The 16,229-nt window shown below is 40.2% G+C and overlaps 1 protein-coding gene across 1 annotated transcript in view; it reads left to right on the top strand.

Annotated features, from left to right (window-relative positions):
• Positions 1–10,713, top strand: part of TNNC1 (troponin C1, slow skeletal and cardiac type) — a 205,451-nt gene extending 194,738 nt beyond the window's left edge. The window contains exon 6 of the mRNA XM_044078858.1: positions 10,398–10,713. Coding sequence (XP_043934793.1) covers positions 10,398–10,429 — 32 coding nt within the window. The 3' untranslated portion in view covers positions 10,430–10,713. The remainder of the gene's footprint in view (positions 1–10,397) is intronic.
• Positions 10,714–16,229: the final 5,516 nt, after the last annotated feature.

The raw sequence follows: 16,229 nt of genomic DNA, 5'->3' as shown, positions 1-16,229 counted from the left end.
CAGTCTTCAGTCACTTCAGTATTGGGTAATGACCTGTCCATCAGGGGATCTTCTAGCTGAGGAGTAGTTAGGGTGGGGCAAAGGAGGCAGCCAGCCTGGGCATAAAGTGTTAGGGGGTGTGATCGGCAGATGCCAATTGGTATTAAGTGAATTACTGGCATTCAGAAATGAAGACCAGTATTGCATTTGTGCATTTATAGTCAGAAATGAAGTGCTTTAGTGCTCTGCTTGTGGCTTAAACTACAACAGCTGTTTGTGACAAATGTATCAAGTAGTTTGTTGCAGTTTAAAAATGGCAAGAAAAGAGGGTTTTTTTTTTGGCTTCTCAACTCTGCAGAACAGGGCTCGCACCAGATAGCGAATAGATTTTTTTTCCCCTCAACTTAAAGGGGCTGTCAGATTGGGATATGCAATGGGTGCCAAGATAGCTAGATACACCTCTGCCTTCCAGCACACTGCCCAGATTCTTGAGGAACATGGGAAACAACACTTCTAATTCCTGTAGTTTATGCTCCCTTAGGATGGACAGTTCTGTTTCAGCCTCCTTCATCTGTTCTATGTTGTCTTTCCAATGCTTTTCTCACTCTGCTGTATCTCCCTTCCAGCATGGCACTCTTCCTGTAACTTAATTTGTGAAGGCTGAAGCAAAAGTATGCATTCATCACATATGCTTTTTCCATGTCTTCTGTGATCTATCTCCCAGTTTTACTCAACCTAGCAAGGTCTGTTTCACATTTCCTTCTTTCTGCAATACACGTAAAGAAGCTCTTGTTTCCTCTTTTGACCCCTTCTGCTTTCTCTCTTTCAGTGGGTCCCTTTCCCGTGCTCATCTCCTTTGTTGACCATCTTCTTGTATCCTTTCACTATAAGTCCTCCAACTTACACCCACCTATTTCCACTTCTTGTATGTACCATCTTCTACCCAAATTACTAATCTCACTATCCTGTGTAACCACATTGTCCTTTCCCTGTTTGTGCCATTTTGCCACTTCCTTGAACTCTTCCTCATAGCCCTGAGTACCACACCCTGACTATTCATACTGTTTGTTTGCTCCCCAAGTTGATCTCTGGTCTTGTAACTCATCCCTGAGCGACATCCCAGCTTACCATAATCCTGCCTCCAAAAACCACATCATCATATTTGCCCCTGTGTTCTTACTATTCCACCCCCTCTGCACTTTGGGAGTCACAGTGTGGTATGATCATTGCTGGCTAACAGCACCTTTTCCTGGACATCCCTGATTCTTTCTACTTTTGTGATGCCCATGCACTGGCTCAGTAATCGAGGAGTCTCAATCCTCACCACTAACACCAGTGATTGGTGTGCACATTGGAAGGATAACAAGTACACACACAGTAAAGTACAATTTTTATTAAGAGCACACAGAGATCACAGTCAGTCTGGGGCTGGTGTCTTCCTTTCTCTTCAGATCCCCAATAAGACTCCCCAATAGCACAGCTATAGGGTCCAGATCTCAGCCTAGTAGTCAAGCTAAAACCTCCAGCACCCTCTCTGTCCAACCAGTGCTTCATGTCCCTGCCCAAGTAGCTGACACATACACACATGCACACACACACACACACACACACACACACACACACACACACACACACACACACACACACACACACACACACACACACACACACACACACACACACTTTGAGATAAGAGTTACATACAAACACACAGATGCTTCTGGGGAAGGCTGGCACAGGTTCTCCAGCTATGCCTCCTTCTTGCCCAGACTTTAAGGTAGAAATCACTGCCACCAACCACTAGTATCAGCTACTAATAAGGTCCTTACCAAAGGGTGTCCAAATTTACTGCGCAATATTATTATCCAAATAGTAAGTGTGACAGAGACTTGAAGGCTATTTAGGAGTGGCTGGTACAGTATCACCAAATACATGCGATGCACTCTAAAAGCTTAAATTATCTCTACACAAAACAGCCACAGTTGAAAGGTTTAAAATTATTTAATAATAAATAATAAAAACATAAGACAATACTTCTTACTTTAACACAATGACAAAACAGAGTTCAGAAATCACAGGAAAAACTTTAAAACAATATCGTAGGATAGTCTGACAAATATAGAAAACAGCTAGTCTAATTTGGCTAAATTCCTATATAACTCTAAGAGAAATCACAGTTCTAAATACTACTTTACTTACAAGACAGAGTGCTAGTGAGTTGTTAACAGGTTCAGACAAAATCCAAAATGCTTACTTCTCTTTCTCTGAGAAAGTCTTAAATTGATAACACAGTACTGCTGAGTCATTTCACATTACATCATTCCTGACACTTCTCTAGTTCCCAGGTTAATAGAAACTCAAAATTTACATTTCTTTTTGTAGTCATGCACCTAGCAAGGAAGCCACAGCAATAAAAGACATTTTACATGTGAAATCTAGTAATTAACTCTTGTCCTAAGACAATAGAAAGAATTCCTTAGTCCAGGCATCCTGTCTCCGAGCTTTGAGATCAAAGTTATAAAATGCTTTACTTTATCATCCTTCTTCCAGCAGAGTACACTGTGGTTACATTTTTGAAGCTCAGTACAACATGTAGTTTAATCATAACATATAGTTCTCTTTACATTTGTAGAAAAAGCCTGTGGATTACAGTAATATTTACAAATTACATGAATTATTTACAAAATTCTATCTGGCTGGGCTGGCAGCCCCTCAGTTTTTCACAACTTCATTTAGGACAAAGGCAAGAATTGTATCCATGCTGTTAAAGTTCTCCTCCAGCTGGTGGATTCATTATGGCTTAAGACCTTAGGCAGCTCCTGGAACCTCTGTCCTGGAGCTCATAATCTTCCAGTATGCTTCTGGAACATTGGGATTTCCCATGACTATAACTCCATTCCTCCTACTCTACTCCTTTTTTCTCTTCTCCAGTTCTACCTTTGACATGTCTAGTGACTGATACACTGTACCAGTCTGCCAGTATCTAAATTGCCTGAGAATGGTACTACCACCCCCCCCCTGTTGTTGATCTGAGAATGATACCACCAACCCCCCTCCTGTTGTTGGTCTGAGAATTATACTAACAAACCCCTCCTGTTGTTGGTACAAGTAACATGTCTTAGAATGATACTACCAACCCCCCTCCTGTTGTTGGTCTGAGAATGATACTACCAAACCCCCTCCTGTTGTTGGTCTGAGAATGATACTACAAAACCCCCTCCTGTTGTTGGTCTGAGAATGATACTACTATTCCCCCCTCCTGTTGCTGGTACAACTAGCATGTCTGAGAATGATTCTGCCAATGCCCTCCTGCCATCTCTATACCAGCTCCATGGTTCTGTTTGTTGCCACTTCAGCTGTTTCTTCTAATATGTAATAAATCCCTACTTGTGCCCTGCATGCATCCACCCCTCTGCCTTGGTGACTACTTTGGTCATCTCCTTGTGCTACTGGTTACACTGTAATCTAGTCTCCCATCTTCCTTAGAAAATCTCATAATCCACTTTGTAACTGAATGGCAGTCACCAAAACACTCCTCTCTGTCCCACAGCAGCCCTTGACTCCATCAATGGCTGCCACATATATGTGTAGTCACCCCCCTGTCCATTTTAAGTGCCTCCAGGGTTCCCCACATCCAGTGCTGCATGTTACACTCCTTTTGATCCATCTGATCACCTTTTGTTCAATCTGATCCTTTTCATATCCCTCCTGAACTCATTCCACAAGCCTTATCCACAGCCCTGTCCCTTTCATTCACTGCCCCTCCCATTTTGCTAAGTGCCTGTCTAATCCCTGTGTTATCAGGATCTTGTGTTGAGTCTTGAGTGGTCACCTCTGGATCTGTTCCTTCTTCATCACTTATCACTGATATTTGCACATGTATCTACTTTGATTTCATTCTTCTTGTCATGTCCATGGCTGAGTCTCCCACGTTCTCCCTTTATCTTATTCTATGGCTCCCCACTTACAGAATATTTGGTCTCCTTTCCATGGTACTGAAGCCATGGTGTCAGGATGCTTTCATATGTGGATGACAATATACTGAATGTGGATGCACTGCAGGCCTTTTGTAACAAATTCTTCGGAGATTGAACAGTATCATTGAGCCATCCATCCCTCACCTGCATTGACTTTAAAATTTCCTGAAACTTGGTGAGTTGCCCCAGCATCTTCATTAATGCCTTTAGACATCTGATCTAGAGCCCTGATTATTTTCTTGAACTCTTGTGCTTTCAATCCACTCAACTTCCAAATCTTCGGTCTTGTCTCTGTTGACTCTAGAGCCTTTGCTGACCACTGCTTGCTGCTGATTGTGGCTACCAGTAGTTTATGTGCATCACTAAAAGAATCACAAGCCTAATGCCTCACTAAAAGAATCACAGGCTTAAAGCAGATGCCCTATGCTGACCGCCTTAAAAAAACTCCAGCTATATTCTGTCACATATCGTCTACTCCGAGTAGATCCCAAGGCCATGTCAAACCCAGAGCTGTTGGACATGCTACACTTAAAGAAATCCCAATCCCTCAGTGCCACATGCTCCAGGGATCTAAACCTGGTCATCACAATAAACAAAACATGCTGGAGGGATAGGTTCCTGACCCAGAGACTCCCCCAGACTCTGGAATAGACTGCCCATACATGTCAAGCAGAGCGCCTCTTTGGCTCTCTTCAAAAGGAACCTTGATGATTGGATGGGAGAAAGGAAATTCACCCCGGGGATCACAACAGTCACCCTGCTAGACAGGGGTCCGGGAAAGTAAATAGTGTGTGAAGAAATAGCCAGGGAATTGATATGGCTTGGCTTGTATAGGCCCTAGGGCCAATAGCCTAGTACCAACCTATGAACCTACGAACCTATGGACAGCTATTTCACTGGGAATGATCTTTCCTTACTAGGAGATGATAACTTGGCCACTGTTGTATGAGATCTTCTGACTGTCTTGCTGAGTAATGTTTTGGTCACCATCAAGCCATTTGTCAGACAACAGTCTAGAATGCCTTCTCCTTCTTTATTCCTGTTGGGAGATACATGTGAGCTTTCACTGAACAAAAATAAAACAATGTTTTTGTTTACCTTTAAATCAAGTCTGTAATCATATGTTACAAATTCTTAGCACAAGAAAGTTGGAGAACACCTAAAATAATAGGGGACAAAGGTCTAAAACATAGTGACAGATTTTAAATATTGCTCTTATCAGGATTTGTGTTATCATGCATTTTCTGAAGGATATGAAGTCTAAAACTCAAATGATTATTATTTAGTGATTTGATTTGCCAGAAAACAGCAAGTTTTATGAGGAATAGACCAAAAATATGAGGCAAAAATTTGGAACATTCTGCAAAAATCTAGACATTTAAGAGGCATGCATTTAATGGGTATGCAACAAGAAAGTACCTTTATCTAAATTAATGATATGGCATCAACTAATATTTGGATGTTCTGTTTAGTCAAGACTTTATGGACAGCAAAGCTTGCAATGTACATCTGTCGAAGCAGGACTCTAGAAAAAAAATTGTCAGATGGAAGCCCCTGCACAGGCCTTTCCTGGTGAACATAGTTACTGCCAGAATGTTTATTTTGCCCATGTAGTAAGACATGAATATACTTTTGCTTGGAACAAAACAACCTTGAAGTTATAAAAGTCAGTTCTGGGTTATATTTGGGAATCTAAAATAACCTAGACAGCATATTGCCAACTTCTTATGTGTTTATTTTTTGTGCGATAGGATTTGATGAGTTTAGCAGATATGCAAAGGCTGCCATCATCTATACCTCTCACTTGCTAAGATTTAGGCATGAATCTATGATTTAGGCATGGCACTGATTTAGGCATAGTGCTATAATTTGGGCATGCCATTATGATTTATGTATGGCACTGATTTAGCATAGTGCTATGATTTAGACATGGTGCTGTGACTTAGGCATGACACTATGATTTAGGTATGGTGCTGTGACTTATGCATGGTGCTGTGATTTAGGCATGGCACTATGATTTAGGCATGGTGCTTTGATTTAGGCATGGTGCTATGATTTAGGCATGGTGCTGTGATATAGGCATGATGCTATGATTTAGGCATGGTGCTGTGATTTAGGCATAGCACTATGATTTATGCATGGTGCTGTGATTTAGGCATAGTGCTATGATTTAGGCATGGTGCTGTGATTTAGGCATGGCACTATGATTTATGCATGGTGTTATGATTTAGGCATGGTGCTGTGATTTAGGCATGGCAGTATGATTTAGGCATGGTGCTGTGATTTAGGCATGGCACTAAGATTTAGGCATGGTGCTGTTATTTTGGCATGGCACTATGATTTAGGCATGGTGCTGTGATTTAGATGTGACACTATGATTTTGGCATGGTGCTGTGATTTAGGCATGGCACTATGATTTAGGCCTGGAGCTGTGGTTTAGGCTTGGCCCTATGATTTATGCATGGTGCTGTGATTTAGGCATAGTGCTGCTGTGATTTAGGCATGGCACTATGATTTAGGCATGGAGCCGTGATTTAGGCATGGCCCTATGATTTATGCATGGTGCTGTGATTTAGGCATAGTGCTATGATTTAGGCATGGTGCTGTGATTTAGGCATGGCATTATGATTTAGGCATGGTGCTGTGATTTAGGCATGACACTATGATTTAGGCATGGTGCTGTGATTTAGGCATGGCACTATGATTTAGGCATGGCACTGTGATTTAGGCATGGTGCTATGATTTAGGCATGGTGCTGTGATTTAGGCATGGCACTATGATTTAGGCATGGTGCTGTGATTTAGGCATGGCGCTATGATTTAGGCATGGTGCTGTGATTTAGGCATGGTGCTGTGATTTAGGCATGGCACTATGATTTAGGCATGGTGCTGTGATTTAGGCATGGTGCTATAATTTAGACCCTCACATTTAGTCTTGCTCTTCCTTATATTAGATTTATGAATGTTCCTTATAAATTCAGGCTTGTTTAATGGTACATACCTTATTAAATAAATTCACTAAGCCTACACAATAGCTCCCTACCACCTACTATATATATATATATATATATATATATATATATATATATATATATATATATATATAGTGAGAGAGAGAGTGAGAGAGAGAGTCTAGCATATATTTCTATATTTTATTGAGAAAAATAACAAAGTGCTCCTCTTTCTAAACCCCTGTTATGCTTTTCAAAGTCAGTGCTATGATTTAATGATCAGAGGTTAAAAGATATGTTACTGTCAGTCAGTACATGCAGGTGAGGTCGCACCCCATTCAATTTGGGGTCTACCTGAGGTTGCTCACACCAAATATTGTGCTATAATGAGATGAACGATATAGGAAGCTGGGATATAGGATCATGGGAGGCTGGTCTAGAAAGAAACCTTATAAAATAATTGAGCAGATTTCTCCCCTTACAGGCTTATTGTTATTATTATTATTATTATTATTATTATTATTATTATTAATATTATTATTATTATTATAAGGTTTATAAAGATAGAATTTGGAGCAAGCAGGGTCATTGGACAGATTGTATATCCTTTACTCGGATAGGCTGGGTGGACAATGTTTTTGATATGACTGATTTAAAGGCATTGAATATTTACCTCCTGTAGAGGAGTATAAAGTTAGTTTTAAGGCTGGAAGACTTTGACAGTGGCAATATTTACAGTCACAGAACCTTTATTATTCAAATAGTGCTCCCTCCACTGTCTCTTTTAGGAACTCTTGCAACTACAAGGTAATGAACTTGGGCTTACTGTGGTGTATTTTCTAAAATATTTATGATTATGTATCAGGGTACTTTGGTTTTGTTTCAGAATACCAGGTTAAGGTGGTAAAATATTCTTCAGGACCCTTTCTTTGACCTAGGATAGGAAATCATGTTGATACTCTTGATACCCAGGTCTACTTTGCATTATTGAATTTACACTTTACTGAAATTTAAACCAACAAGATGAGTACTTCGAAACCAGACATTACTGAACCTTCACTTTGCTGATGTTTACATCAACAAAATGCCAACTGCTACAATGAAACAAAAAATATATACATTTTCCTGATGCCCTGGAAAGCGTTATGGTTCCTGTAGCACCAGTTGAGCTCTCACCAGCCCTTGAAAATCCAGGGGAGAGAGGGTGTACCCATAAACGCAGCAGGTCTCCAAGGTGAAGAGCCTCTGGCATGTTAGAACAATGTAGGTAAGGGAAGTTGGCAAGCCAAATCCAGTTACCATACCCCCACACCCCCTGCAAAGTATATATACTAACTCTGAGAAGGCACTACAGTGAAGAAAAGTGTACATTTCCTGATCCTCATTGTACTGCAATCTCCATTCAGAAGCTCTGAGTGCTGTGAGATGTGCGCAGCAGGTGTTTCATTGATGTAAACTTCGGCAAAGTAAAGGTTTGGTGATGTAAATTTTGGTAAAGTGTAAATTTGCTAATGCCAAGGAGACCCTGATACTCTGGGGGGAAGAGGACCCAAATATATCAACCAACACCTTTTCTGTGGTCTCATGAGTGTCAGTATTAGGTGCCTTAACCTGGCATTCAGTTCATCCTGCAGCACCAGTTTTGCTTACCAAAAGTGGCTCACTGGGCGCTCTCATTCCACACCTGGCTCCAAGCCAGCAAGTTAGGGTTCTTACCCATTTAAAGTTTGAGTATGGGTTGAGATCATTTTGGCCCCAAGACCTCTAATCATTCACTTTACCAGATAAAACTGTGTCCACTGAGCACCAGCTATCCAGAGTGAAATTTCAGAGGGAACCAGATACTAGATGGTTCGATTAGTCTTTCACCCCTATACCCAGGTAGTATGACTGATTTGCACATCAGGACACCTACGGACCTCCACCAGAGTTTCCTGTGGCTTCACCCTGCCCAGGCATAGTTCACCATCTTTCAGGTCCCACTAGGGATGCTCACACTCCACCTCCCTGAGGGAACCTTAGGTGTGCAGTAGCTCAGGTGTTTGCATGCCTCAAAAGTTTACATTTTTGGCAGCACATCCCATGGCATTTCAGGGCTAGAGAGGTTGGTACTTGTAAATGTCGGCAGTGCCACCAACCTGTTGCATTTAATTTCCATCTGCTATGGACCTTTAGCAGTTGTCATGATGGCCTGTCACTGTTAGGAAGCTTTAGATTCTGATTCCATCTCCTAAAGATGTTAAATTTTGGCTGCAGGCAGGATATAATTTGAATTAAGAATTATTACATTAGTGAACTATTTTAGTGTTAACGTTCTGATACTTGAATGCAACCAGGGGATATAACCAAAGATTTATGTTCCTGTGTTACTATCTTAAAAGAAGGGAACAGAAATCCAGAACTCTAGACAACAGATGATTGTGCATTTTCTTATTCTGCTGGACAATCCCGTTTCAGCTGTTAGTTGGGATATGCAGGCACCTTAAGCTTTATGGGCATCTGCTGGGTCTAGAGACCATGTGTTTCTCAAGTACTGCCAAACTATTCACTTATGTTGTGCTGACAAGGCCATTAAAAAAGCTCAAACATACATGTCCACAGCTAGTGGGATTTTGGCTTTATTGGCCTGAATGTAACCATAAACACTTAAAAAGTGAAAGAAGTCATGAACATTCAGAAGCCATGTAGTTGAAACACTTGATGCCCTTATGGGGTCATTTGAATATATCCCATAGGCTTCCATTACAGGAGGTTCCAGGCATCACACAGAGAAAACTCTAGCTTGACTGGGTTTTTCTTGCAGTTTTTACTGCATAGTTTGTCTGTGTGACCTTTTTACCCTTTGGTTTAGATGATAGTTGGGATATTTTGCAGGTACCTTAATCTTTATAGGCATCAGCTGGGTCAAGAAACCCTGCATTTTTGAAGTATAACTCAACTATCCACTCATGTCTTGTGATCTTTTTACTCCTTTGTTTGGTTATTCTAGAAATAAGAATATAGTTATAACAGTAATATTCCATGCTTAAAATAAAATACTGCCACTCCATTTTAAACATAATATTCTGAAAATATTTTTTCCCAGGCAATCTTATAAACTGGAATGCTGGGTAGTTGCTCTCAATGAGCATGTTTTGCTGTTGTTTATTGATAATGAAGTTGAATATCTTATAAAAAAGCACATTTGTTCTTGTTGGGTGTACTTCAAAATTAAGAACAGACTGTAGAGAAATTAATAAAAAATGATAACCATTCAGCTAAAGTCAATGTTCATGGAATTATCTTTGCAGTCTAATATAAAAAATGTGTTTTATTCTCAATTCTACATACAGCTTTTCATAATCATCATTATGTTAGAAAAGGTGACAACAATAATAACCTTGGGGTATTTCACAATGATGAGCAGTTTGCAGGAACAGGGAAAGGCAAATGAGAAAAGAAATGTATCTGAAACATGGATATTTATATTTAAATGTTGATATCTTTTGCAGAATTCCTGGAATTCATGAAGGGAGTTGAATAAATTGCTAAATGAACTTTTGATATCCTCCTTTGGAATGTCTGGCGTTTGAGTTGCTTTTCTTATTCTATTGGCTGCTGCATGACATGTGCAAGAATGGCTCCAACTGGACAGATGGAAAATCGCAACACCAAACCAACATGGCGGCATGTGGCTCAATGACTGGTTTTCAGTGATGCATCTGTATATGTATATAACATAATTTGTATAGACCAAGACTAAAGTACCAAAATGAGTGTTATTTTTTTGATTTTGAAATGCTAATAAAAGTTGAAAACCACTGGTGACTTTGTTGTAGAATTAATTTTTCTTTAGGTTCATAGGTTCATATGTGCTTACTAGGCTAATGAACACAAGAGCCTTTTTAAGCCTAGCCATGCATCCCACATCTTCTGACGAGTTCTGATACCCTTGACAAATGTAAAGAGGGGCTTGGAAGATATAACATTTACAAGCAGGGGCCTGGGAGATTAAACATTTGCAGGCTGCCTGTGTCCATTAGAGACACAGTTGCCAAACCAGGGATGCATTTCCTATTCCCCATCCACTTGTCCAAGTTATACTTGAATTGGGTTAAGCAGGAATTCTGTTTTCAGAGAAGGGGTACTCTCTGGGATACATACTTGTCTCTCCAGCAGGCCCTATTTATATCACTGGTAATTCTGGTGTTGCTTATTTTGTGGATATGCCGGAGGTCCATCAGAGTGGAGTCTGATAATACCTTGTATGCCAGGCATAATCTTCCAAAACTGTTAAAGTTATTTAAAACAAATCCCCTTTTCTGTAAGTATTTCATCTACCCTCTTGCCAAAACAACCATCTTCTGTAAAATGTTATACTTCACTTGTTTAGTCCACTGCTTACGGTTGTGGTAACACGTTTTCACTAGTGCGTAAGAATTTTTGAATTAAATTAGTGAGTGGGTATGTTCAAAACAGAGGCCTATATCAAGATCAAACTTTTTAGTTCTTGATAACTAAGACCCAAATGACTTGTGGCTGCTTTCATGGTGATCCAGATGCTATTGTCTGTTAGGTAATTTATTTGTGAGTATGTTATTAATAATCATCATGCACTAACATCAAAGTACAGTATACTGATGCCAGCATATGGACTACACAAAATTTACAAAAATATTGGTGAAACTAAACCTATTGTGGAATGACTTTGTTTCTCTACTTCTTACAATTAGTAAAACTAACATAAACAAAACATCACAAAACATGTTTTATGTAGGAAACGTTTGACCCCATACCCTGTGATACAGCAGCTCTGCCCTTACACTCCTTAACTTGTATCCCGTGAGGTGGGAGCTCCACCCCTACACTCCTTAACTTGTACTCCATGACGTGGGAGCTCAGTCTCTACACTCCTTAACTTGTACCCCATGATGTGGGAGCTCAGTCCCTCCACTCCTTGACTTGTACCCTGTGAAGTGGGAGCTCTGCTCCTATACCCCTTAACTTGTACCTTGTGATGTGGGAGCTCTGCCCCTACACCCCTTAACTTGTACCCTGTGATGTGGGAGCTCCACCCCTACAACCCTTAACTGTAGTCCATGAAGTGGGAGCTCCACCCCTACAACCCTTAACTGTAGTCCATGATGTGGGAGCTCCACCCCTACACCCCTTAACTTGTATATACCAACGCCATTGTCACATACTGCATCCAAACCAGAAAGTCTACAAGACAGGCAACTGTCACTTCTGCAAAATTTCCTACTTCCTGCAATCGACAAACAGTCTGCTTGACAGCTTGTCCCAGAGCTACTAGTTGCTGACAATGTGTGTAATCAGAGGAATGGCTGGAAACCTTACTTGAGTCACATGGTATTAAGTCATGAACACCAAATGCCATTCAATGGCAACAGTGTCCTATTGCAAGTCAGATATGTTTTAGCTTTTTTCCTATAGCTCTTGCAATATTAACGTTTGTGCATATACTCATTAAAGGGTGCAAGTTTTTAAGCTCTGATGAATTTTTATGCCTCCCAGAGAGGAATCTGTCTCCTAGGTGACAATATTGTGGTAGAGTGGGCCTCATCATCTTTCATAAGGATGACAAGGCCAGCGTCTAAAATATTTTTCAAACCTAGGTCACTTTCAGTAGCAACTGTGATGCAAATTACAGATAGACGGTTTCACATATTTCATATAATAGCAGGGGTGGCAAACTGGCACAGTGGTTAGCATTCTGTCTGTCAGACCTTGGTTCTCTAGTTTGGCTCCCACCTGGGGCATTTTTTCTACAGAATCAACATGTTCTCCCTATTTATTTATTATGTGAGTTTTTGACATGTATTCCAGTTTTCTCCTACATCCCTTAGGCATACAAATATTCTAATTGGCAATCCTCTAAAATGTCCATAGGTGTGTGTATAATGTGCATGTGAGAGTGTCTTGTAATTAACTGGTGTCCTCTTGTGGATTAGTTCTCTGCTTCCTTGTTTGGTCCCACATTAGCTGATCATGGGTCTGCCTTCTACTCATTCCTTACCAAGACAGACTCTGGCTCTCCTGTGTCCCAGAATATGATAAAGTGGATATCAGAAAATGAGCATATGAATGAATGAAAATTACGCTTCACACAGTATATGAGCTCTTTTTATACTATGTTCGCGGTTGGTCCCACATTAGCTGATCATGGGGAAGCATTTACCTCCACAGAATAGGACTATATGTTCTGTAGTGCAAGAAATCAATGTGATACTTCTTAACATAGCTGTTTATATATATGTGTGTGTGTATGGGTTTATGTCATTATTGAGTTTCAGAAACTCAAAATTCATATGGTCAAGACCATATGTTCCGAGTTTCCAAATTCTGAAAACTGAAATGTAAAAAAAAAAAAAAAAACTCCTTGCACCCCACACTGCCTTCAAATTTCCCCAATGTGGTACGATTTCAGAGTTAGTATATATAATTTGCAGGGTGAAGGGTGCAGGGGGCTTGCCTTCCCCCCTTAAAAGTGTATTTTTTCTTACATTTGAGTTTTCGGAAACTAGAACATAATGTCTCAACCATATAGATCTTGAGTTTCCAAAACTCGATAATATGATAATATATATATATATATATATATATATATATATATATATATATATGTGTGTGTGTGTGTTTATGTAGGAATTGGAAAATGAGGAGAAGAAGAAAAAGCAGGAAAAAGAAAGAAGCAAAAGACACAGAGAAAAAAGGAGAGAGAAGAAACATCTTGTTGTAGGGACTGGAGCAGATAGCAGAGTGAGGACAACAAGCTGATGAAAAAAGCTAGCAATAGAAAGGTTCACTGTGAAATATATCTGTGAGAGTGGGGATCAGCCAATGAACTGACTGTGAGACATTACCTGTATCTGTGAGAGTGGGGATCAGCCAATGCACTGATTATGAGTGGGGATTAGCCAATAAACTGATTGTGAGACATTACCTGTATCTGTGAGAGTGGGGATCAGCCAATGAACTGATTATGAGTGGGGATTAGCCAATGAACTGATTGTGAGACATTATCTGTATCTGTGAGAGTGGGGATCAGCCAATGAACTGACTGTGAGACATTACCTGTATCTGTGAGAGTGGGGATCAACCAATGAACTGATTATGAGTGGGGATTAGCCAATGAACTGATTGTGAGGCATTATCTGTATCTGTGAGAGTGGGAATCAGCCATTGTATCTGTGAGAGTGGGACTCAGCCAATGAACTGATTGTGAGACATTATCTGTATCTGTGAGAGTGGGGATCAGCCAATGAACTGATTCTGAGTGGGGATTAGCCAATGAACTGATTGTGAGACATTATCTGTATCTGTGAGAGTGGGAATCAGCCAGTGAACTGACTGTGAGACATTATTTGTATCTGTGAGAGTGGGACTCAGCCAATGAACTGATTGTGAGACATTATCTGTATCTGTGAGAGTGGGAATCAGCCAGTGAACTGACTGTGAGACGTTATTTGTATCTGTGAGAGTGGGACTCAGCCAATGAACTGACTTTGAGACATTATCTGTATCTGTGAGAGTGGGAATCAGCCAATGAACTAATTGTGAGACATTATCTGTATCTGTGAGAGTGAGAATCAGCCAGTGAACTGACTGTGAGACATTACCTGTATCTGTGACAGTGGGAATCAGCCAATGAATTGACTGTGAGATATTATTTGTATCTGTGAGAGTGGGAATCAGCCAATGAACTGATTGTAAGATATTATCTGTATCTGTGAGTGGGAATCAGCCAATGAACTGACTGTGGGACATTACCTGTATCTGTGAGAGTGGGTATCAGCCAATGACTGTGAGATATTACCTGTATCTGTGAGACTGGGAATCAGCCAATGAACTGACTGTGAGACATTATTTGTATCTGTGAGACTGGGACTCAGCCAATGAACTGATTGTGAGACATTATCTGTATCTGTGAGAGTGGGAATCAGCCAATGAACTGATTATAAGATATTATCTGTATCTGTGACAGTGGGAATCAGCCAATGAACTTACTATGAGACATTACCTGTATCTGTGAGAGTGGGAATCAGCCAATGAACTGACTGTGAGACATTATTTGTATCTGAGAGTGGGAATCAGACACTGAAGTGATTGTGAGACATTATTTCTATCTGTGAGAGTGGGAATCAGCCAATTAACTGATTGTGAGACATTATCTGTATTTGTGAGAGTGGGAATCAGCCAATTAACTGATTGTGACATTTTATCTCTATCTGTGAGAGTGGGAATCAGCCAATGAACTGTTTGTGAGACATTATCTCTATCTGTGAGAGTGTTAATTGGCCAATGAACTGATTATGAGACATTATCCCTATCTTTGAGAGTGGGAATTAGCCAATTAACTGATTGTGAGACATTATCTTTATTTGTGAGAGTGGGAATCAGCCAATGAACTGATTGTGAGACATTATCTGTATCTGTGAGAGTGGTAATCAGCCAATGAACTGATTATAAGATATTATCTGTATCTGTGACAGTGGGAATCAGCCAATGAACTTACTATGAGACATTACCTGTATCTGTGAGAGTGGGAATCAGCCAATGAACTGACTGTGAGACATTATTTGTATCTGAGAGTGGGAATCAGACACTGAAGTGATTGTGAGACATTATTTCTATCTGTGAGAGTGGGAATCAGCCAATTAACTGATTGTGAGACATTATCTGTATTTGTGAGAGTGGGAATCAGCCAATTAACTGATTGTGAGACATCTGTGTTTGTGAGAGTGGGAATCAGCCAATGAACTGATTGTGAGACATTATCTGTGTTTGTGAGAGTGGGAATCAGCCAATTAACTGATTGTGAGACATTATCTCTATCTGTGAGAGTGAGAATCAGCCAATTAACTGATTGTGACATTTTATCTCTATCTGTGAGAGTGGGAATCAGCCAATGAACTGATTGTGAGACATTATCTCTATCTGTGAGAGTGTTAATTGGCCAATGAACTGATTGTGAGACATTATCCCTATCTTTGAGAGTGGGAATTAGCCAATTAACTGATTGTGAGACATTATCTTTATATGTGACATTGGGAATCAGCCAATGAACTGACTGTGAGGCATTACCTGTATCTGCGAGAGTAGGAATCAGCCAATGAACTCACTGTGAGACATTATTTGTATCTGAGAGTGGGAATCAGACACTGAAGTGATTGTGAGACATTATTTCTATCTGTGAGAGTGGGAATCAGCTAATTAACTGATTGTGAGACATTATCTGTATTTGTGAGAGTGGGAATCAGCCAATTAACTGATTGTGACATTTTATCTCTATCTGTGAGAGTGGGAATCAGCCAATGAACTGA

Source organism: Protopterus annectens, chromosome 7.part1 (genome assembly GCF_019279795.1).
Source record: "Protopterus annectens isolate FY-2018-M chromosome 7.part1, PAN1.0, whole genome shotgun sequence".
Classification (NCBI taxonomy): domain Eukaryota; kingdom Metazoa; phylum Chordata; order Ceratodontiformes; family Protopteridae; genus Protopterus; species Protopterus annectens.
This window is presented reverse-complemented; position numbering and strand designations above follow the sequence as displayed.